The sequence below is a fragment of the Gymnoscopelus braueri genome (genome assembly GCF_963280865.1).
Source record: "Gymnoscopelus braueri genome assembly, chromosome: 24".
Taxonomy (NCBI): Eukaryota; Metazoa; Chordata; class Actinopteri; order Myctophiformes; family Myctophidae; genus Gymnoscopelus; species Gymnoscopelus braueri.
Window position 1 is genome coordinate 28,576,966 of NC_137626.1, and position 25,792 is coordinate 28,602,757.

Sequence of the window (25,792 nt, forward strand, 5' to 3'; positions counted from 1 at the left end):
GACAAGTTGCACTTTTGAGCATCTATTGTCCAGCATAGAAGCTCCATGCTCACTGCTCACCTGAACTCTCTTTCTTAAAGGAACCTGGCAGACAGGTTAGTTTATAATGAGGCCATACACATTTTTATATGTATACTCCTATACAGTGCATCTATAGGTCAATTTACTTTTGTACTAAATACAATTTTGATTTCAAAACACAATGCAGCTTTAAAAGTCACATCCTTGTCTCACCGTGCAGAACATCTATAACACTGAGACAAGCTCTTTCTTGTACTTAAACTGAAATTGTCTCTGTTATGTACATTCAAAATTATAATATTAATCTAAAAAAAAAGAAGATTTCTCAGGTTTTCTAGCAGTGGACTGAAAGGTGTGAAAATATATATATATTAACAGGACCATACAAAGCATCATATTTGAAAACAAAGTAAATCTAAGTAAGGAAAATGTGTGTAATTGAATCTTTATGTGTGTCAGTGTGTCAGAGGAGACACTGGATAGAAGGATAGAGTGCCAACAGGACAGAGGGACAGTCCACATACACTCCCACTTTGTTGGAGCCAGAGGAGGGACGGACGGTTCTCTTCTCATTGACATGCAGTGTAAACATACACTCCTGGACTGTCATTGTATCCAAAAATACGGTCACAACCCCCTACTCTCCTGTCTATTCCTCTGTACAGTATGTTCAACCTTCATAAATCCTGGGTGTCTTGAGTTCACCTGAGGGTGTTGTCACTCACTTTCTCAAAGTCAGTACACTCTGAAAAAACACCTGGGATATTAACCTAAAACCAAGTGTCAGGTTAGGAGACATTCATCTAAATGGGTATGTGTTGCAAAAACAACAGTATTCAACATGGTTATACACTACCATAGTAAGGAGTGTTTTACTACAGGCAGGCATCACAAGATTGAAGCCAAATGACCACAACAAACACCCACCACCACAACCACCTCTCCTCCCTCCCACATCGGTGTACTGCGTGAGTCATGTCAGTGCACTGGCCCCAAAATCGGCTTAGTAGCAAACTATTCTATTCTACACGGCTATCACTGAAATAATTACATCATTTTGACCCATAAGTCCAGACACACCTGTTAGAAGTCATCTCACAATGAATCAGATTAATGTACACACATCAAATACATTTAAAACACTGAATCATGGTTATTTGTACAGTATGTGCAATGATATACCAGTTGCTACGTGCCATTCTGTGTCCTGTTATTGTTTTGTTTGTGGGTTATTCACTTGCTGCATCCGAAATCGCATGCTACATGGTATATACTTATCAGTATGCTATTTTTCAACATACTTTTGTGTTTCATTTCAGACATACTAATGAGATCCCATGGAATATTAGGAAAGCTCCCCATCTTGTGACAAAGCAGAGGTACTACACATACGTTCCTGTTTTATCTCAACAAATAACAACATTATTTGTCTTCTAATCACAATTGCTGTTAAGGCAGAGGTTTGGTTGATGTCTGCCATGTCAAGTCTGGTATGTTGTGTGAAGCAGTTATTTTGTTTATGCGCAAAAAATGGATTCAACTGAATGCCTTATTGTGGAAACTTTATACCCATGCAAAACTTCTGATTTGATTTGATTGCTGGAAACTTTCACAAGACACAATAAAGTCAGAAACTTATTTGCATTGTGGACCTCTCACATAAAACAGAGACTCTCTGTCATAATAACAATAAACAATAAACAATATAAAAATGTAAAGCTTAAATAGCTAAAGGAATTTAAATCAAATACTAGAATCATTTCCCAAGGAGATAGTTCTCATTCTATATTGTATAAAGTAGACCTGGTTTGGACAACATCACTTGAACACAATTAACTGCCTGATTAAAACAGAAAAGTTGCAGTAATCTAGGAGTTCAAAGCCACTGATGCAAATGACTTTCCATCCATGTCATATTCTGTTATCATTACTTTTATCATTGTTATCCTGTCACGTCATCCCAGGTAATTGTCTTCATTTTCTTTTTTTGGAAACCATTTATTGTTTTGTTTAGATTTTTAAAAGCCTATTCTGTTCATCTCACAGCACAAATATCTCATCTTTCACCCTTTCATCGCTACTTCTTTTGTCAACACATTTCTGCTGTCTTCTATCAAAACAAGTGCAAAATAAAAGAAAGGAGACCAGATTAGACTAAAAGAATAGTCCCTGTACCTTCATCTGATAGCTCATAGACATTGTTCTCTTGTCCCAGCTTCTTGATACGCAGTTTCACTGACCCAGCCGGCATTCTTGCACATCTAAGAAATGTCCAAAATATAACAGCTTGATTTACATAAATATATTTACTGCATAATAAATCTTTGTCAGCTAAGATCATGCAATCACTGATAATAGTATCCTAATGTGCTCATCTTTCATGCCAAAAATCACTGTATTCTTCATCATGTTATGTTTTACCTCTAAAGCTGATACAGTATCTGTGTATTCATATTCTCCTATAGCATATCTTTCATATAACATTTTCATGGAACTTACTCCAACTTTGTTGCACATCCAGTTGTCGCTGTTGCAGGACAGGATAAGTATCAGTTTAAAAAAGGAAAAAATCCAGCTTACTGATGCTCCAAAAGATATTTTTATGTAGCAAAAACTGCCAGTACATCACAAGGTACAACAGCGTTTCGGCCAAACAATTTGGCCTTCCTCAGGATTTCCTGGATTTTGTTTTGTATACATTTTCACATGAAAGAACTGTTTTGTTTTTGTTACTGTATGTCAGCCTATTGTTCACTGATGTCAGTTCAGCTTTCAACACCATAGCCCCTACTAGGCTGGCTTTTAAACTGCTTTTAGCCTGGATCTTGGATTTCACCAGTGGACAGGGTTAGAAGTTTCAAGCATCGTACCTCAGCGTTCACACCACTGAGGAGTTATACACAGACACTGTGGCGAGGAAGGAAGCATCTGTACAACCTGTGCAAAGCTGGAAGAATTAGGAAGGATCCCCACCACCCTGGCAATGTACTGTTTGTGCAACTGTAGTCAGATAAATACCTAATTTGCCACAAAGTCACCTCAAAAGCTGTCATAGCTCTAAGCAAAGATACAACTGTCTTTAACCTGTAATTACCTGCTCACCAACACAGCACACACTATTTGTTGGACAAGGATTTTGGACATTTACTTGCACAAATTGTACTGCATTTATTTATTTGATTGTATCTTGCTCAGAATTTGTATAAATCATGTATATACTTCTGTTGCATGAATGTACAGTATATTATGTAGATTGCTAGCTTATTCATTCATTTATATACTGTATATATTCTCTATTAATTATGTCCACACCAATATTTGTGTACTGATGCTGTTTCTTTCAGACCTACAGTAGCCTACATGTATCAGGTTACTTAGATGTTCTACCCTTTGCACACATTACATACTTTTTGCACCCATTATTACTTATTACTACTTTACTATTTACTATTACAGCTACTTCTTGTATTATAACTTTTATTACTACTTGTATTATACATTGGGATGACATATGTTGGGACGTTGTTTGCACAGTCTGGCACTTGCCACACCACCTGGTCCTTATCTTTGGACTCTGCGTGCGGGATGTGGGCCTCTATCTCGGTCGGGTCCACGTAGGTGTAGAAGTGCGCCATGATGGTGAAGATGATGCTCACCGCCACCAGCAGGGAGGCAAACAGGATGTATTCTGCCCACTGATGGACGGAAAGACAAACGTCAGTTAGTGTTTTTGTTACTGAACCCCTGTTTGGTCCTGTTGTCTGTTTATATATCATGGTCATTAGTTACAGTTACACTTAGGGTTGGAACTAATGATTGCTTTCATAATTGATTGTGTTGATTTTTAAACATTATATCGTATATCACACATGTTGCAACTGGTCATTGAGGATAGTTCAGAGACTGAGGATAATGTTTTAGTTGATAGCTGATTACCGTAGTAATTATAATATATTTGACTATCAATGTTTGCAAACTGTTGTTTTAACTTTAAGTAAAGCTTATGTGCCGGCCGGTCCTCCCTTAAGCCAATTTTATATATATATATATAGGAAGATTGCAATCCACCAACCTGATATGGAAGCTGTGCTGCCCCAGCGATAATCAGCACAATGATGTTACCCACAGCAACGGTAAACAACCAACAACCGTGCAGTACTGACTTCATGTTGCTAGGCGCCTAGGGGGTAACAACAATAAGCATCAGTTGTATTAACCACTTAAACCCTATAGTTGACTGGGCTCTCTACTTGGTCCGCTCTTATTTTTCATCTACTGTACACTTCGCTGAAACTCTACATGCTCACAATGCGTTGCAACAAGACGCGTTGTGAGCTTGTAGATCAGCTATTTTCACCGAATGTTCTCCTTTTCTTAGCAGAATGTTCGCCTACTATGACATGCCAAGAATAGGAATGCCTAGGGTTCATATTCTTAGAGCTTCAATTATTTTGCGTATAAAGTCCAATTTTGGGAGGTATATATTTGAGGTACATATTTGACAAGCAATGTTCCAAATATACAAATAGAATATTTGTTAGAAAAATATTGCGGGCTGTGTACATTTTCACAAATACTTAGAGGCCAGTCAAAAAAAACGTCTCCAGCATGTGTGCACTGCATGCGCGGGCGTGTGCATGCGCGCGCACCCACGCACACACACACACACACACACACACACACACGCACACGCACACACACACACACACACACCTGTGAGTAGGAGAATTCCAGGCCAGTAAAGGAGAAAACCACCTCCCCTGCATGAGGAAGTACTGTGGGATCTGCCAGGCCATGTGGATGGTGCTGGGGTCGATGTCCATTACTGGTTTGATGCTCTCTGCACACTGGAACCAAACACCAGCAGACGCAAAGACACATCACACACTGTTGCAACAATTCATTCAAACTTCCAGGGACAGTCAGGACACAGAATGTTTGCATTTACTGTACAACACGTCTCCTCATCAGTTATAAAATAAAGTGATAGATTGTAGAATGCAGTGAGCAAGGTAATACATCAGTAAAGTGACAGTTGAGCGTACAGTAGAATGCAGTAGTCAAGGTAAATCATGTCAGCAAAGCGACAGTGAGGCGTAGAATGCAGTGAGTGAAGTAACTGGAGCATCAGTAAAGTGACAGAGAATCGTAGAATGAGTGAAGTAACTTGTGTACTCAGTAAAATGACAGACAAGCATAATATATTGTGCAAGGTAGCTCACATTGGGTCCAAATGTCAACGTGGTGGGGATGACCAGCGTGAAGGAGCTGCCAAAGCCCAGATCCTGAGTGTATATACACTCTTGACTCATGTTATTGATGATCTTGAATTCAGCACTGACAGACAATGGAATATGAACTCTTACACTCAAAACAGTAATTATTAACTTACATAGCATAATACAAAGACATTTCTTTTGCCGTATTGGTATAAAAAAGCTTTTGGTTTGTCTGTCCATCAGAATATAGAGGTATAGTAATTCCTCTGAGATGTAATGCTGATGTAAACTTACTTGCCCTTCGGTACCAGCTTGTATTCTGAAATGTTGAAGGTTTCAATGCTCCCGAAGTCCAGCCTCCCCACGGCGACGTTCAAATCTGAGCCGAAACCATTCACAAATCTGGAGAAAGAGCATTCGACAAACCAACAGCTGATCTTTACAATAGTATGTTTACAGTACTGAGCAACTATCAACACATACAGTGACAGACTTGAAATTAATACTTTGCCAAAACTACTGCTGACATGGTTCAGGTGATTTTTTTCTCATTTGAAGTCACTTGAAAAGCTTGTGAATTCCTGACAATATTGTTAAATACAAATCGGTGAGATGATGAAAATGATGAAAATAAAAATGGCATGGTATAGACCTCACTGAAGGACACTTAAGTTACTATGTTACTTCCCTAACAAGAACAAACAAAATTCATCATTACCTAAACATCACATGAACTACTGTCTAATGAAAATCAATTACACTGAAGGCTTTTAAAACACTGTTAAAATATGGATGCAGCTAGATGTGTTGTGGGACAAATGCCTCCCTTTAAGGCTAAAAACAAAACTCCTCAAATAATATTCCCAAGTACAGTATGTATAGCATATCTATCATATATAGCCCTTATATCCTGGGACTTGCCTGATTGCATTGGCACCCTGCTCTGGCTTGGCTGACAGGTCCAAAAACTGGAGAAAAAGAAAGGCAAAGGAAAGGCTACAAACCGTCATATGTATACATCAACTGACCATATTGTAACATTTTGCACTTATGTCATATTGGGGGGAGATGACGAGACCCTACCCTGAGGACATGGGCAAGAAATATTTCTGAAATACAAAAGGAAAGACATTTTCCACAACAACCACATCATGCCGGCAGTCTTTACCGTTCTGGTGGTCACAGTGGACCCTTCCATAAAGATGATGCTCGTTTGCCTCTTGCCGGCCTCCAGCTCCACTTGGCTGATGGTGGTGTTTCCCAACGTGAGGTCAAATGGTTTGTCAAACGTCAGGTATTGTCCTGAGGACTGAAAACAGAAAACAAACATCACAACTGCTGGTACCATGTCAAATGTTGACGTTTTTCATGCACAGGTTCTATTATTTACCATGAAGGGCTCCATGGTCATGATCTCACTACCCGCAGTGATGGCTGTGGTTGCATTCATCATGTTGATGAACTTCACCTGGCTTGCGTCGCCTGCCGGGAATTTAGGCAGGGTTTTCTAACAGCGCAGGAAGAGTCCATATAAATGACAAACGGGACAACTAATAACATTTTTGTGGACATGTTGAGTACTTGCAGGAGAGTGTGCGTGCTTGTGTGCGTGCGTGCGTGCGTGCGTGCGTGCATGCTTGCATTTCATACTCACATCAATCTGTATCTGGACCAGGGCAGCAGCAATAAAAGCCAGAGCAGCCAGCATCATCCCCACAGTCATTTTCTTCAAGGGACTGAATTACACACACACACACACACACACACACACACACACACACACACACACACACACACACACACACACACACACACACACACACACACACACACACACACGTTTGTTTACATACAGTATGGTGACTTGAACATGACTAGTGCTTTATCAGTGTACACTTCCCAACAGATAGACAGAAGGAACTCACGTGAAGTTGAGCTTGCACTTAGCAATAAGTGGATAGATGCCGCTGTCTACAATGGGAACCAGGGTTAGAATCAATATGGGACTCAGAGTCTAGCAGAAAGAGAAGGTGGATATGGCTAAAGAAATATGTTTTGGGGTAGTATCTCAAATACATTCAAGGTCTAAAATATGTTCTTAAATACACCTTTTGGCCACACATCTTATTTAATGAGTAGTACATATTCTACTTTGCTTCACAGGTGGACACTACAGGTAGATATGATATCAGTATTATCCTGACAATATGGTGGTTTGCATTTGAATTGTATGTAGATTGTAGAAGGGTCCAAAAAGTAGATGTTTCTCACCTGCATTTGGTCTGGCTGAATCGTCATGATTCCCTGTGAAGGATAAAAAGAACAGTCTAGGGTGAGTGAGAGTCTATATAGAGATACTCATAATAAGTCAAAATAACCATTGCGGGGTATAGCTAGTTAGCTACAGAAACTCACAAGCTGCCACTCTCTGCTAGTGTAGCTGCCGTGAAGCAGCAAGTGCAAAACTATTGTATTGAGGTGAGCTGTCATTTTGTCTGTATGAATATGTCACCCTGTTCACACATTTCTCCACCAGAGGGTGCTAAAAATGCAAAACGGCTCAACTATGAAGGACCAGATTGCCTATCGCCTACTATATTAAAGCCTATGTATAATCCCATATGGCTAACGTGGCAGGCAATTAAACCCTAAGCAGACAGTGATTCACTGCCAATAAAAATGAATGTAATATGGACATAAATCTACAAAGTGGGAAGGGATATTTTTGCACCCTGAATTCAATTGACTTCCTGCTTTGTCTTTGTATCTGGCCATGAACACTGGACACAAAAGCACTTACAAAGTCACCGTCCATGGTGGTGGCCTGGAGGGTCCATCTGGAGCCCTGTGGAGAACAAATACACTTTTACTGTGTGTGTGCGTGTGCGTGTGTGCGTGCGTGCGTGTGTGCGTGCGTGCGTGCGTGCGTGTGTGCGTGCGTGCGTGCGTGTGTGTGTGTGTGTGTCTGTGTGTGTGTGTGTGTGTGTGCGTGCGCGTGTCATACCTGCTGGTCGAAGAGAGCCCAGAACATGGGCAGAGGAATGTAGAGGAAAATAACCTTTAGCACCATTTTCACCTGGGCTATCAGCAGTTTCTGCACAAATATCAACAACGATGTTAGGGCTCCGGTGCGTGTGTGTGTGTGTGTGTGTGTGTGTGTGTGTGTGTGTGTGTGTGTGTGTGTGTGTGTGTGTGTGTGTGTGTGTGTGTGTGTGTGTGTGTGTGTGTGTGTGTGCGTGCGTGCGTGCGTGCGTGCGTGCGTGCGTGCGTGCGTGTGTGTCCAATCCAAGTATTTTGTCTCACGTCATATTTCTCCTCTGCCCAGTCCATCCAGTGCTCCCTCTTTGGGCAAGCAGAACTACGAAGCCTGAAGCGGTTCTTGATGGCAAACTGTGAAGAATAGAGAGAGAGAGAGCAGTTCAATCACAATGGGAGGCTGCAGCACAACAATTTACTGTATGTTTTGCCGGTCTCATTTTCTACCGTTTTTGTGTAGAAAACATATCATAATTATGTTTGAAACGTACGATACAAATTAATGTTTGATTTTCTGTATTGAAACAATGACACTGATTTTAACTTGATGCTATGTTCATGCATTTTCTTTTTGTTTCTTTTTTCCATGTTTTTATTCTCCCTTCTTTATTTTTACTCCTTTTTTTTTTACCTTATCTGTGTCATGACAATAACATTTGATTGCTTTGATATGACTGATATATTTACCAAACGATTGCAATCTGTGGAAGCAGAGTTACTTACCCAGATGCACTTGCTGACCTCAAGCATGATGTTGCCTTTGGGGTCAGTCTTGATGTACATGCTATTGCCAACAATGAAAACGACTGGAGAGTGGAGACAAAAACAAAAACGGTCAATGTCGCAGTATCCCCCCAGATGAAGTTGGTTTGTGAAGGACTTTGAAGGTCTATATGTATTGAAATGATCTTGTATGCGTATTTATTCTGTAAGATATTCTTTTACAGTATGTGCCATTCTGCTAAAAGTAGAACTTACACAGAGCCACCACCATGAGGGCAGCAGGGACACCAAAGGCCAGAGGATAGCACTGCTGCTTGGTGTGAATGCCACACTCCTGGGCTGGAGACCACAACATACACATGGTTGTATTATTATTCTTGTGATAATGACTGTTCATTGGTCTCTACATTTATTGTCTAACTACTATAAACTTGAACCCCACTATTGTACACCTGAACTTAAACCTCAGTCTGTGCTGTGGCTTGTTTTGAAGGTTATTGTATGTTTTTACAGTGGCAGGTTTATATTACATCATTAGTCAACTATAACTGACCACACAATCAAATGTTATTCTGACGTTGAGGCTCATTTCAAACGTTCTGTAAATAGAGAGTGAGAGCGAGAAGGAGAAAGAAAGAGAGTGGGAACCGGATAAAGAGAGAGAGAGTGGGGACACAGATAAAGAGAGAGAGAGGGAGACAGACAGACAGACAGACAGACAGACAGACAGACAGACAGACAGACAGACAGACAGACAGACAGACAGACAGACAGACAGACAGACAGACAGACAGACAGACAGACAGATGAGGAGGCATGCCTTCTGGTGGGGACCACATTTCCTTACATGGGTAAACCCATTATAACATTTTAAGTTCGCTCTCTCAACAGGATTTTCAGATATTATTCACCCTACAGAGTGACACACTGTGATTTGGCTGGGGTTTGGCCTTACCTCTCAGGATAGGGGTGATTATGGTGGATAGCAGACTGCCAACATTGATTGACAGATGAAATATGGAGAAGAACATGCCCCTCTGCTTCTCCTGTCAGACACAGGAAGTAAAAGACAGGCCTTAGAAAAAAGTGTTATTATACATTCAATACATACTTCTACACTATTTGAAGAGATGTTCAAACATGCACCAGTTAGCCACATCCCACTAGGGAGGGAAACGAGGTCAGCTTTGTACACTATGGTGTCCTGAACCATCCTACAATTCATAAAACAGCATTCAGCTATATGTTTAAAATGTTAATGTATATTTCACTGCTATGTCTGCATGGCTCTCAACCAGAGCAACTTACAAATTCACAGTCCGTTCCTCGGCCGTTGGACTTCTGTTTTGGACATTTATTTATCTCGTTCTTGCTCGCTGTTTTGGTTTTGGTGTTTAGTCGTGTTTTCTGTTTAGTCTGTTCTTCCCAAGGTGTTGTATCTTATTTTGTAGTTATGTCCTCGTGCTTCCTGTCTGCCCTAGTAGCTGTTGCCTGTCTCCTCTCGTCTCACCTACCCTGTATTAATTACCCGTTGTGTTCACCTGTGAATAGTAAGTTATCCCTGTTAGAATGTTAGCCTATCCCATTGTCAGTTGAGTCACCTGTGTCCTGTTAGTCCCTGTGTCTATTTAAAGTACTGTTTTCAGTTAATTGTTAGTTCATATATGTGTTTGGGGCGCAAAGTATTTTGGGTCAAGTTTTTTCCCTGGTTATGTTTGATGGCCTCGTTTCTGGACCTTAGTTTATGGACTGTATGCCATTGCCAAGTTTTGGTGAACCTTCATCGTTATTAAAACTTTGAGTTGATCTGTTAGGCCTCTGTCGTCTTGCATTTGAGTCCTACTCCTCACTCACCAGTTGACATACAAATAAGCTCAATACACAACTTCAATTTATGTGATCTAACCTGGTTGTGTGCAAACTGGTCACCACCAAACGTGGCAACACATGGCTTGATTCCTCCTGTTCCCAGAGCAATGAGGAACAGACCCACCATGGACAAGGCACTGAAGAGGAAACATTATGGTAGAAAGTATATATTTGAGTGGCAATATTATAGTTTTTTTGTGACGTAGCATCAGGACAACCTAAGTGCAGAGACCGGCAGAATTATGCATTTTTGGTATAGAGTTTGTTTATTTGAAGTCCTTCATTTGGGAATTCATAGCATGCTGACACCTAACAAGGATAAACTGAAACATTCAACAACAATCTGAAGGGAAGTGAAGAGACAGACGGTTACTGGGGACTAATCACAGGACAAGAGTCCACACAGTGTGGCAAAACAAAAGTCCAAACAAGGCCAGGAATATGTGGTGCGAGTTACGCGAGCGAGGGAGAGAGAGAGAGAGATCATGAAAATATTAGGAAATGTACATTATCTATATAAGGAGAACATGTCACTTAAATAGACCACTAGATGTCCTTAGACGGCTTTATGTCTGCCAGGGACACCTCAGATAAATTTGATTTCGACAACGCTGCCACAGGTAATGACAGCCAAGCTGTACGGTCTACGACTGCCACACAATGAGGCCTTCAGACTATATGGGCTCAGACATGCTCTTCACACCATATGTGCCTGACCTAAACAACACCTATCACACAGTGCTTAATTGGTGCACTTTATTGGGATAATGAAGTCTTGAACTTAAACTTGTTCATGATACTCTGCATACTGTACTGCACTGTTTCCCAAACAGTGGGTCGGGACTTTTGTCTGGGTCGCGGAGCAATTTTTATCCCCTATTTTTCGTTTCCTACGTAAAAACAAAAAAAATCTATTAAAAACACTCCCAACATTTTCCAAAAGTATTTCAATAAATATATTTTTAAAATCAAATCAATGCCATGAATAAATGATGAAGTAGTGAAAATAGCATATTTACAAGCTCACAACGCATCCGCGTGTGAGCTTGTAGATCTGCTATTTTCTCTAGTTTGGGTCCTGGGCATACATCAAATTTCTTTTGGGTCTTGAGCTAAAAGGTTTGGGAACCACTGCTGTACTGTATACCTGTGTGTTGCATTTGTGCCTACAAAGCATGCATTTCATACTGAGCGTTTTCAACTCACACATGGAGGTTCATATTGTCGGGTGCCCCGTCCCTGTCAGTGTCTGTGATGTCATGCATAGCGCTTACAGCCATGACAGTCTGTCCCACCGTGTAAACAATGGACAGGTAGATAATAGTCCTGTACAGACAGAGGATGAGGAAAAGTAGTTTTGGTCAAAATGGAGCTAGGACATAATTGAAACAGGCAGTATTTTGACATGAAACAAAACCTAACCTAACCCTGAATTAAAATGAATGTGTTTACAGAGTAAGTTGTGGGTATATATATATATATATATATATATATACATATACATATACATATACATATATATATATATATATATATACATATACATATACATATACATATATATATATATATATATATATACATATACATATACATATACATATATATATATATATATATATACATATACATATACATTTCTATATTTCTATTCCTATTCCTATTTCTATTTCTATTTCTATATATCATGATACATATTTGTAGATTATCTTCTGTGGCTTGTAAATATTAAACGTCAATAAAAACATAATAGTATACCATTATAACTCATTTTCTTGACTACTAAACTACTGAGCACTCTTGCGTGCAGTATATCATTGCAGATATTGCAATATTTTTTATGCTTTTTATAAACAAGATGAAAGTGCAGTTAATCAAGAATCTTGATTCTTGATTAACTTGGTAATACACAGTCAAAACATGTACTGTAGTCTCTATAATATATGGGATGAAACCGTAAACTTTAACTAATAAATAATAAATATATTGTCCAGTATGCATCTTGTTGAACTGCTACACAAGCTAATGCAGCACACAGCACATTTCTATATAATTCTCTGTCTCACTTGAACTTGCCGAGCCATGAGTCGGCCACGATGGCTCCCAGGATGGGCGTCAGGTAGCAGAGCGCCAAAAACACATGGTAGATAGAGGTGGCTGTGTCATCATTCCACATCAGGAAGTACCTGAAATACAGCACCAACACAGCTAGAGAGAGAGAGAGAGAGAGAGAGAGAGAGAGAGAGAGAGAGAGAGAGAGAGAGAGAGAGAGAGAGAGAGAGAGAGAGAGAGAGAGAGAGAGAGAGAGAGAGAGACGGGTTGGATGGAGAGAAGAAAAGATTCGGATAGAAAGAAGAGTAGTGTAGGATGGAAAGTCACAATGCCCACTTTTAGAATGGACAGATCTTTCCAATTTTTAACTGTAAATGTATTCATAACTTTGACACAATTGAATGAATGTTTTATATATCTCACCTCGCATGCCATAGTAGGAGAATCGTTCACAGAACTCATTGACCACAATGAAAAAGATACTGATGGGATAGCCGAGCAGCGTCGCCTGAGAGAGGACATGGACAGTGCAAAGACAGACAGATCTGTTTATAATTTCTTAAGGAATAATATCAGGTTACACATTATTTTGGACCTTTTGAAGGTTGGAGAGAAAAGTTTAAATCAATATCAATCAAAACAAAGAGAACATTTAGTGGGAAAAGACATTTCGATAAAAGAGAACAAAAACCAGAACCAGAACTTTAGAGTCACTGCATCTGGAGGCGAGAACGTACCCGTTTCTTGAGTTTCTTCACTTCGTCTCTGTCTGCAGGAAAACAACCAACTATTTTGACTCACACTTATATCATAGAAAACGTTAACGATGTTTGCTATTATATATGGTCAATATAGTTTAAAAACAAGTCAGGTAACAACCTTGTCCAGGAAAGATTGCAGTCTTGTTGCAAAATTCAAAACACTCACGCGTGCGTGCGCACATACCACACACACACACACACACACACACACACACACACACACACACACACACACACACACACACACACACTATCTTAGCTCATAATTGGTGATGTGTAGGCATCATTCTATATATGACTATTACTGTATTGTAGCGCAAGAAGAAAGCAATCCTCCCACTACAGTAACACTGAAAAGAATCAACTGACATGTTATGATGCATTCTAAGCACATACAGTAACTTTCTATCCATAGCTACAGATTGCACACAGAAGCCACGCTGCTATAGACCCAATCTTGTATTCATAAATATAGATGTAAGGGTCCATGGATGTGGTGCCAGTTATTCCAGCCAGGGTGTCTGTTTGGCGCTTCAGAGAGGGACCCACCTGCCATGGTCGCTGTGTGAGTTAATTCCTGGTCCCTTCTTCAGTGTTATCCTTCAGTAAAAAAGACCCAGAGACAAGTGACAGCTGTCAGAGTCTAAACGACTATAAGGCCGAGCCAAGGGTTGGCCACATACTTAGATAACCTGTGACCGGATCTACTCTATGCCTCCCACACATGGATGCTGGACTGTGTACCTCATGCTCATGCATTCACACAACAGTGTGCAGTCAGTGCATCCTCAAGTAGTCACATTATATAACACACATAAACAAACATACACACAGAATCACAAACATGCACACACAAAAAAGCTACATCATACTGTAATTTAACATCTCCACCTCCCAGCACACATCGTAAACACAGATTGGAGTGCACATGCAGTATGAGTGAGCGTGTGTGTGTGTGTGTGTGTGTGTGTGTGTGTGCGCGCGCATGCATGCATGCATGTAATTGCTTGTTTTATTACTTACATACTTATATTGACTAACTAAGATATTTTTTTCTAAATGCATCTAATTGGTTAAAAACTCCAGGACACTTACAGTATAGCAGTCCAAAGTATTAGTTGCAGATCTTTCTGTTTTGTCCAAATTACAAACTTGCGTGCAAAGAAGGCTATCTATGGTGTAGGTACTGTATGACTTAGATTATTGTTGTTGTCTGCCCTGAACATTTAGATGTAAGTACAAGTATGTGTGTGTGTGTTTGTCTGACTTTGAATAGCCCTCTTTGTTAGATCAATGTCGAATGTATAAAAGTATTTCCACCGGTTTGGTTGGCAGCATTAAGACACGCACCAAGTGCGCAGTCTGCGTGCACACACACTCACACACTTAAACAATTAGCAATTTATGATCTCAAAAACATTAACCAAAGACTTTATTACTCCTACTCACATTTATATTATACAGTCTTTTTAATGATCTAATCAATCATTATTCATTTAAAATAGGAGAGAGCCATAAAACAGTTAAAAATAAGTTATCTATGACTAATTGTCTTTGCAAGGCCAGGCGGCCGAAGGCCGGCAGGGACTATGTTCGCCCCTGTCCGTCCGTTCGTCCTTGTCTGCAACTTTATTTTAATATAATAGTATATTATATAATCTGATCTAATATTTTCTTTTATTAATGATCAAACAAAAAATTTAAATAAAAAGAAAAAGAAGAAGACATAATTACAAAACATATTATACCAGAGCGGTTTTCCTGTTGGACAAAGAAAAGATGTAAACCCAGTGGGCAGACCGGAAGAATGTTGTAGTATATTGTATGAGGTGACACGTACCTGAAGACCTCTTTGAGATGTTATTGGACCTTTTTGTCAGGATACTTCTTGGCACTGCTGTCATCTAGGAAGGCTCTGGCATTCACTCACCAGCATTGACCAGCATTCAGACACACACACACACACACACACACACACACACACACACACACACACACACACACACACACACACACACACACACACACACACACACACACACACACACACACACACACACACACACGCACACAACCTTTGACACAGGTCAAAGGTCATGAAGTACACAGAAATTCATTGAACAAAACTGAATCCTGTTGTTTCAGTACCTGATCCAGTGTGGTATCTGAACAGTGTGCAATTTAAAACATATAAAGAAATGATACTTTACTAAAGTAAGAGAATCATGAATGTGTTGTAGACAGACTGTCTGCACCTTTGGGCCATTCAGTGACCTGTTGTTTAGGAGACAGCCTAGCCTGGCTAGGTGTGAAGTGTGATATACATCTCCATTGAGCTGCTAAATCAGGTAGAGAGACAGCAAGTCTACCATTTGTTTGGTCAACAGCCACCCACATGAACAGGCTGTAGGCTATTCAAATGTGGATCCATTGTGTTATAAGAGGGAGACTAAAATCTAACTCAGGACTAGTGCAGTCCTTGGCCGAAGGGCTGAGGAACAGGGGCTCTGCTCCTGGCTGCTTCCCTGTTTGTTTGTTGTTTGAAGCTGAATGAATAAACACACTGGAGATTCTAGAACCTGGAAACCCTGACGTCCGTCTGTCTGTCTCTTCTCCTCCACTTCTTATAACAACTACAAGCCTGCTAACCTGCAGTTTATGCTTCATAATATACGACATTTGGCGAACCAGCGGCTATTGTTGCTTTCCTTTCCGGAGGCGCTTTAGAGAAGAACCTGTGTATTTTGAGGTGGCCGCAGCAGCGGGCCTGTGCGGAGGATCGGGTCCGTGGATGTCTTCCTACGACGAGGGGGGCCACCGCGGAGCAGACCATGGGGACTTCAGGGCGACCTACGATGAATGCCTTGCGACGGCGACGTTGTGATGACTGCGCGGCCGCTCGTGACCAGATCTCAGGTGGCTCCACAACTGACTACTCTACTCTTCTCATGGAGACGGCGGAGCGGAAAACTTTCTGTGTCAAAGTTGTCCGTGGGGGGAGGAGAGGTGAGCATGGAGAGAGGCTATTTTTTGGCTGGAACAAAGATATCACCTGGAACTGCGCTCAGCTATTCTGCTTGACGTGCGTGGACATTAAGGTAGAGACGACAAAAGAGCATTATCGGATGGAACACTGAACATTCGGGACAAGAGGTTGTATTTTAGTGATAAAGTGATTTGAGCCACGGAGCGTTATTTTTGTTGCCGTGCGTAAAAGTGTGATGTGAGGATTTAGTTGTTACACTCTCTGGTCTATTTCATTGAAGAAACACTTTCTTCTGTTCAATGTCGGCACCTCCGTTGGTAGTTAGCATGTGTAGTTAATAGGAGTACTCGAAAGGTTCTATCTTTGGTTACAAGTTTGGTGACTCGGCGTGGGGGGACATTGGTAGGGGGAAGGGTTATCTTTAGTGTGAGAGTTTAAAGACAACAGAGAGACCTGCGCACTAATTGAATGAGAATGCATTTTGACTGGTGTTTTTATTTTCGAGACATGGTTATGATGAAGTGAAGAAGTGGTATAAAGAGAAAGTTCAGCACCGTATTGATGTATTTTCTGTGAATAAGGTTTTCTGAGTTGTTTTATTTTTAAGCTTGTTTTATTTTTAAATAGTTTCAGTCTTTGCCTTTGGTGTCAGTCGAAAGTCATGTGATCCATGACGCACGCGTCCAATGTTAGCCGATCCGTTACTAAATATTGATATTCTTTCTTATTTTGTGAAACAGTTTGTTTATTTTTATTTTGAAATTTAAGGTGAATCACTGTATGACTATTGTGTAATTTTGAAGCCTGTATCTAAGTTGCTCTTTCTGATGTGTTGTTTGTGTTGAATCTACTGAATGTCTTCTTTGTTTAAGTTTCAGCCATTGATTGGTCTTGGGGGGTGTAGCAGGATGTTGTTTTTTGATGTTTTCTCTTGCAAACTGTTCTATTTAATATACCTGGTTGCGGAAGAAGTTAAATTCTTCCGTGGGGGGAATAGTTGTGTGGTATCTGAACAGTGTGCAATTTAAAACATATAAAGAAATGATACTTTACTAAAGTAAGAGAATCATGAATGTGTTGTAGACAGACTGTCTGCACCTTTGGGCCATTCAGTGACCTGTTGTTTAGGAGACAGCCTAGCCTGGCTAGGTGTGAAGTGTGATATACATCTCCATTGAGCTGCTAAATCAGGTAGAGAGACAGCAAGTCTACCATTTGTTTGGTCAACAGCCACCCACATGAACAGGCTGTAGGCTATTCAAATGTGGATCCATTGTGTTATAAGAGGGAGACTAAAATCTAACTCAGGACTAGTGCAGTCCTTGGCCGAAGGGCTGAGGAACAGGGGCTCTGCTCCTGGCTGCTTCCCTGTTTGTTTGTTGTTTGAAGCTGAATGAATAAACACACTGGAGATTCTAGAACCTGGAAACCCTGACGTCCGTCTGTCTGTCTCTTCTCCTCCACTTCTTATAACAACTACAAGCCTGCTAACCTGCAGTTTATGCTTCATAATATACGACACCAGTGCAGACGTGCTACTGTAGTTCTGGAAATACATAAACACTATACTCAATACCAAACATTTAGTGAGTTATTTATTTAGCAAGAATATTAACAAGGCATGATAACAGCTGAACTCTGGGATTAGCACTAAAACCCTGCCTGTTTAAGGACATGTTACAGTTCCGCTCCATCATGCTAACACTCTAAAAGGCCACTCACCCCAGACAAAAAGTCATTCTAATCACCAATTATAGATAACAGTCAGGGACATTCCTTAGTAGATTCCGTCCTAATTTCACTGCTGTCATGATAATTGTATGACCAGAGTTTACTGATGGAAGGAAACACACCGGCTACTAGTGATGTGCGGGTCGGGTTTTTTCATGACCCGCCCCGCCCCAACCCGCGACGGAACGCGACCCGCCTCAACCCGCCCCGCGAACCCATATATAAATCTATGGCTCAACCCGCCCCGCGACCCGCGGTGGGAATATATATATATATTATATAGCGCTCTTTTAAGTACCCAAAGTCCCTTTAAATGTCTACAGTAGCACAACATTGTCATGGGCTGAATAAACAAGCATGTTGGTCAAAATAGGGTTTTTTTTTTTTTTTTTCGTGGAGAGCGGCTGACCCGCTCACCCTCAGCCCGCATAATTTTCTCTGAAATCCTGACTCGACCTACCCGCGCCGCGGGTTGACCCGCGGGTCCCGCGGGTTACGGGTCGACCCGCTCATCACTACCGGCTACCAATCTGGAAGCTGTACAGATAAGTACACAAGACCCATTCCAATGCAAAGTTCAAGTTCAAGTAGTAGCCATATAAATACAGATGAACGATAATGTGTTTATTAAAAAAAATGCTTGATTGAATTTTGAAATATTTATACTCATTTGAGCAAACACCCAATATCAAACTCCACATCATTGTACACACATGTCCCTGCATTACTGACGTTGTTCTTCTAACAAATGTGTATGTCTCATGTTTGATGTTTCTTGAATGACACAATACTGGACCCTGACTGACTTGCAGTACCACACGTCCAATTAAAATGCTGCAAACCTGTGGTAGGGCTGATGTAAGCAATTGTTTAGGAACAAAAACCTTTCTGAATAATCTGTAACATGATTATAAAACATCATGTGTCATATACGCTATATTTCTGATTTGACAATTTAACAGCTGCATTAAGATCAGATTAATCTGATTGGTTCAGAAAGCCATGTTATGGTTGTGACAGATCATATTTGGATAGACCATCATCAACAAAGAAATCTGAATCTGATCCCTCTTGAGTTTAATAACTACTTAAAGAGTTATAAAGATTGTAAGATGTTACATTGTATGATTGTACAGTATGACCTGTTTAAACATGTTCATCAGTATCACAGTCTAAAAAAAAAGGTATATGACAGAGATTATAGTAATAATTAGTCTATTAGTTATCTTCAGTGAACCACAGAGGAGTCCCAGCACCTGTTAAAACAAGTTATCTGGTTTATGTAGGACATTTAATGTGTTTTAACCTCATAGTTTAAGTGTGTAGTTGTGACAGTGAATAAGAGGTTCTGTCTATGTGCATGTGTTCGCTTGCGTGTCTGCGTATTTGTGTGTCCAGTGGTGGACAGTAAAGAAGTACATTTACCTGAGTAGCTATACTTGAGTATTTGTTTTTTGGAAGCTTATGGCTTTAACTCCTTTACATTTCAAAGACAAATATTGTTCTTCTGAATACATTTCTAGGAAGGGACCCCCCCGGAACCAAACTAGAGAAGTATGCTCCTCGCTGCTCAGACCTGTACCAATATTAGCAGTATTGCACTAACTGACCTTTGTTTTCCTGAAGAATACAGTTCAGAAACACACACACACACACACACACACACACACACACACACACACACACACAGGGAGAGAGAGAGAGAGGGGGGGGGGGGGGGGGAGAGAATATTAGAAGAGAGACACATGCTATGAACTGGTAAGCCAACATCTTGACACTTCATTTCCTTGAAAGTGGATCTTTTCTGATTCCTGGACTGCAATTCTTTGTACTCTGGACCTTCTCAGGAAGACATTTCACACCATCATCTTGTCCAACATGCTGAAAGGCTGTTAACTAAATATAACACACATTAGCCCCTTCCTGGCCTTTCTCCACCGGAGTGGATTTTAATATTTAATGATAATGCTCAAAGCCTTACATGGCTTGGTATCCACTTACATCTGTGTGAGCTAGAATGCTACATGCCTTCCATCCTAAGGCAGCAGGGGTCTCCTGTCTGTTCCTAAGTCCAGGTTCCTAAGCAAAGGCGACCAGGCTTTTGCTAATAGGGCTCTTCAGCCACTTGTGAAGTGTGCACTTGCTCTCCAGAATGATCATAATAATAAGACAATCTCTCACTTGAATGCACAAAGAAGTATGTGCATTAGAATGGAATAATTTGACAAGTGGCATCATACAATTTCAGTGATGATGTCTTTATTTCCACCATTTAAATGTTACAGTTGAGCTGTTTTATGCATCAGTTTGAAGTAGCTTTATTCCAATAGGTGGACTCAGTCAGTGAACATTATTGCCACGAGAAACCTGAGCAATACTTTATCAAAATCTAATAAACATAATCCCACCTTCTCCAAAATGTGTAAGTTGTCTTTGTTTGATAATCAATAACATTATACAGTAGATCACAGATCAATACTGAGCCCAAACACCAGCACAGTTTATCTCTGTCCTCCATCCTTATCTGTCGTCTTACTTAGACTGAGTAATATTGGACCAGGAGTATCTATAGCTTGACTCAAGTACTGGGGTTGAGTTCTTTGTCCAGCACTCTACTGGAGTTTTAACCTTATTGTCCACAGCAATGACACATCCCTCTGAGAGTTCGTCTGAATGACCTCATCCTGTACGCGTACAGGAGTGGGTTGAGGGCTGAGTTGGCATGGGACAGTAAAATTGCCGTCAGGGTGAGTGGCATGGGTACGGGGCAGTGAGGGCAGAGGAACAAGACACAGTTGATGATATGTATTGGCATCCAGCACAACATGAAGAGAAGCAGGACCAGGAACAGAGACGTGGCCTTGCGGAACTTACACTTACAGGTATGCACGGCGGGTTTGTCCTCAATAGCTGGCCTGTGGCAGGTATCCACAGAGACAGCGGTAGAACCAGAGCTACAAGAACCAGCTGACCCTGTTGGAAATCCTGGTTTTGACCAAAAAACTGCGTTCCTCGCCCTTTCAATTAAAGGCCTAATGTTAGCCCAAGCCCTATTTGAACTCTCTAAAGCAAGTCCAGTTCCATGTGAACAACCAGGTTCAGTATCTAATCTAGTCCCTGACCCTACCTCAGTCCTTACCCCAGCTCTATTTAAAACTCTTTCACTGACCTCTAACCCAGTACCGTCTCCATTTGAAACTGTGGCACCCATCCCCTCTAGAGTACCCATCCCACCTACATCTCCAAATCTAGCTTCAGTTTTGGTCTTGGTCACATGTCTTATTCCAGTCCCATCTTCCACATCTACTCTAGGTTCATCTCCGTCTTCTACACCAGCTCCAGCTTCCGCTCCAGTCCATACTTTAGACCACGCTTCAACTCCAAAAGCATCATTGTTACCCCTAGAAGTAGTCCCAGACTCAAACCTGTATTCAGGCCTAGATCTCTCCCCTGTTTCTGCACCACTTTCATTCACTGTCCCCGCATCAATTGCAACTTCTATGCACCCCCCAGTGAGTTCTACGCCCCTGGATTCCTCGGTCCTGTTTCCTGTCCCCGCTTTGCCGACAGCTCCAGCATTCCTCTGCCCAGTTTCCACTGCAGGTCCTCTGGCCGCAGTAATACGCCTCAGCTGGCGTCGAATTGTGAGGAAGATGTGGCCGTACATGATGAACATGACGACAAGGGGAACGAGAAGGCAACCGAAGAAGTTGAAGTAGACCATGTATTCCATGTCCACCACACACGTGAAGATGCAGTAACTGGGAACGACAGGATATAGAGTTATTAATGTTAATGGTAAATAACCACATGAACCCTATAGCCTATGTCATAGGAGGTGATCATTTGGCAAAAATAGGCGAACATTCTGCAAATATAGCAGATCTACAAGCTCACAACACAATGCACGCCCTTGTAGACATGGTATTACTATTTTGCTATTTGATATACAGTAGAAGAAGATAGGATTTAAGTGGTTAAGAGTGGCTTTAACTAGTTTTCCAGTGCGATCCAACATTCATGCCTACCTCAAAGTTAGGAATTTACAGTTCTATTTCTGTTAAGTGGTATTTTGACATGACATTCATACTGCCATGGCTACAATCATTTTAATTTGACTGTTTATTTGTTTTCTTGTACTGTACTGTGTCTGTCATCATGTTACTCACTAAGTTGTAATGTATTATTGCAATGATGTAACGTGTTTAACATGTGAATGCACAGCTAATGAATCCTCACTCTGCGTCTTGGGTTTGTTTGTGCCAGCCCATGAGGGGCACAGAGCCAGAGATCATAGCCAGGCTCCAGGTGAGGAGCAGGGCCAGCCGTGCGTTCCTGGGGCTCATGATGCGCTGGTACTGGAAGGGCAGCAGGATGGCTACGTAGCGCTCTGCTGCTACGGCTAACAGGCTCAGGATGGAGCTCTGGGAGAAAAGACAGAAACAAAAAAAAGGAAATGTATTGTCAAGAGACAGTCAAGAGACAATAAACAAACGGTTATCTTGTAAATTGTATAGCCCTTCTAGTTCCAGCACACTTAGATCAGCACAGTACGTCTGTCCCTCCCTTTTCTATATGTCCCGGATGTCTCTTGGCCAACGCTCCAAGCGTCCTAGATCAATACATTCATAAATAAACAAAAACTAAAGAAAAACTTGACTATTTATCATTTGGGTTCCTGCCACTTACTCGCACTTAGTCACACTGGAAGAGCATTTGCTAAATGCCTACATTGTCAAATCTAAACAAACAGACTCAAACAGACCGATTGCAACACCCTGCGACACATTGCTGCGGGCAGGGTAATAATGACTTGGAGTTGAGTCAATGAATCTAGTGACGCAATAAAACGGAAGCGAGAGTGCAATAACACCAAGCAAAATCACATCCTTGCCTTTGTGAGTAAGATAAATAGTTGTTCAAAACAGTCATCACTTCCTACCTGTGTCAACACCATTAGAACGCTGAGCAGTAGAAGACACAAGGGCAGTTCATGACGGGGGAGGCCAAGGTCTGTCAGCACGGCACAGGGGATAGCCAGCAAGCCCACCAGGATGTCTGCTACAGACAGTGATACCTTGACAGCATACACACACACACACACACACACACGCACGCATGCAAGCACGCACACACAGAAAGATAAAGAAAAATTACCAACAGCAAAAAAAACATTTAGGTAAGAATTTGTAATATGCCATACAGCACTGAACATTCTAATGAAAAAAATGACGTTTTCTGCCAAGTGGTATAATTAGAGCAGACCACAAATAAATAGCCACAGTTTGTGTCACACATGCGTGAATTGAATATTCCAGTTCACAAGGAAAGGGTAAATAATTTTAAAGCATTCACTTCTGGTGGCAAAGCAAATGCACATCTTATGCTTTGAGTTCATTGATAGTAAATCTTTACAGGACCTCAATCAATAGCAAAGACATGTGTAACTTGACCATATTGGCTCTCACTGTCTGTACTGTAGTACAGTACAGTTGTTGAGCCAAGAAGGAGGAGACCAACAACCTATACCAGGGGTCTTCAACATGGGGTCCGGGACCCCTAGGGGGTTCTCACAGTTACTACAGGGGGGCCACCAAATCTTTGTGTGATAGGATTTTTTTTTTGTACATTAACCACTTGAACCCTATCCCTATTCTGAGGGGAACAATTAGCCGAAAATAGTAGATCTACAATGCCTCGCGCTACGAGGCGTTGTGAGCTTGTAGATCGGCTATTTTCGGCCAAGAGGTTTGGTGCAGGGGAAAAAAGACAACGTTTTCTATAAGTATTGAGGGTTTAAGTGTATGGTTAACTGTCTGAAAATACATATTAACATGAATTCAACACAACAAAAAAGTTGAATCTGCAACACAATTTTATACAATATGTAGTGGTGGTGCCTGCTTCATCTGTCTCTCACCTAAGGGGTCCTTGGACTGAAAAACGTTGAAGACCCCTGACCTATATGAGGAATAGATTATTTGTCAAATCATGGCTCTTACCAGGAAATAATTAGCAACCGTATGAAGTTTGTGGTTCTGCCTCACGGCCAGACAAACCAGGACGTTTCCTATAATAGCCAGCAGGGCGATGATGATCTCAGCTGCAATATATGGCCCTTTGAAGTCTGGCTCGGAAGCATAACCTCTCGGCATGGTTGACAAACAGCCGGGAGTTGCATTCATAATGAGATAGAGGCAGGTTTCCTACAGTCAAGAAGGACCTGGAAAAGTCATGGAGTTTGAAAAATAAGTTTTAGGAAGGTTAGGGAAACAACCACAACAAGCTTCAGAAAAGCCATTAAAAAGGGGTTCATAATCAGTTCAGACTTGGTGTAAAGTAACTAAGTACATGTACTCAAATACTGTACTTAAGTACAATTTTGAGGTATTTTTTAGTTACAATTTTCAATACTTTTACTACATCTCAGGGGAAGTTTTTTTTACTTTTACTCCACTAGAATTATATTAAAACTTTAGTTACTAGTTACTGTAATTTTGTAATTTGTAATTATTATTACAAAATCCACTTCAGCCCTATATATATTTCAGCCATTTGAAAATAGCAGATCTACAAGCTCACAATGCGTCACAGATGCAACACATTGTGAGCTTGTAGATCGGCTATTTTCAAAAGATTTTTAATACAAGTTGAAATGGGACATTCTGCACAATGATTACTTTTGGTACTTTAAGTATGTTTTGATGCCGATACTTCTGTACTTTTACTCAAGTACATTTTGAATACGGGACTTCTACTTGTAACAGAGTATATCTACATTGCAGTATTGATACTTTTACTTAAGTAAAACATGTGAGTAGTTCTTCCATCACTGTTTTTTAACTTGCCTTTAGCTCTTTTACTCATTAGAGATGCTTTGGCAATATTGATGATCAAACATGCATTTCCTCTAATACATAATGAACTGAACTGAGAGAGAGAGAGCAAATGGATTCAATTCCATTCAGCAATCATGCCAATGAAGCATATTGAACCCACTTGAACTGATAGAGATATGGATTGGGAGACAAATTGGACTAGTGGTCATAATGAAGCCACTGACGTAGCCTTTGTGCACGCCAACTGACCAGTGAAATTGTTCCCAATGATAAGGCACAAAAACAACATCTCACACACCCATGGACAAAAACAGAAGTGTGCAGGGGGAGGGGCGGGGGTTGCAGTACACTATTTACCCACACTGATAGGGATGAAAACGTGTGACTGGTTGCTGCGCACAAAATGAAAATATAGGCTGCAAACATGTGAAGCAAAGAGACATAAATGACTCAAATCAATTCTCGCTGGATGAGCATACAGTACATTTGAAATGCAACTAAACCAGATGCATTTGTATTTCTGAAAAGGTCCTCAACTGTCATCAGACACCAAAA

The 25,792-nt window shown here is 40.9% G+C and overlaps 1 protein-coding gene and 1 pseudogene across 2 annotated transcripts; both read right to left on the reverse strand.

Annotated features, from left to right (window-relative positions):
* Positions 1-722: 722 nt before the first annotated feature.
* Positions 723-14,237, reverse strand: LOC308080560 (solute carrier family 15 member 1-like; annotated as a pseudogene). The gene is made up of 25 exons: positions 14,231-14,237; positions 13,658-13,689; positions 13,344-13,428; positions 12,935-13,076; positions 12,075-12,194; positions 10,906-11,005; positions 9,955-10,045; positions 9,255-9,338; positions 9,000-9,082; positions 8,544-8,630; positions 8,245-8,334; positions 8,041-8,085; positions 7,512-7,544; positions 7,166-7,254; positions 6,895-6,976; positions 6,631-6,747; positions 6,409-6,549; positions 6,162-6,208; positions 5,535-5,642; positions 5,244-5,358; positions 4,735-4,868; positions 4,094-4,201; positions 3,520-3,716; positions 2,197-2,282; positions 723-766 (listed from the first exon to the last, which is right to left on the reverse strand). The product of its transcript is annotated as a solute carrier family 15 member 1-like (transcript).
* Positions 14,238-21,027: 6,790 nt separating this feature from the next.
* On the reverse strand, positions 21,028-24,553 carry LOC308080561 (uncharacterized protein; the record flags this gene model as incomplete). The annotated part of the gene is made up of 4 exons (XM_080422455.1): positions 21,028-22,159; positions 22,638-22,822; positions 23,341-23,475; positions 24,401-24,553. The coding sequence occupies 4 exons, from the start codon at positions 24,551-24,553 to the stop codon at positions 21,028-21,030; spliced, it is 1,605 nt and encodes a 534-aa protein (XP_080278581.1).
* Positions 24,554-25,792: the final 1,239 nt, after the last annotated feature.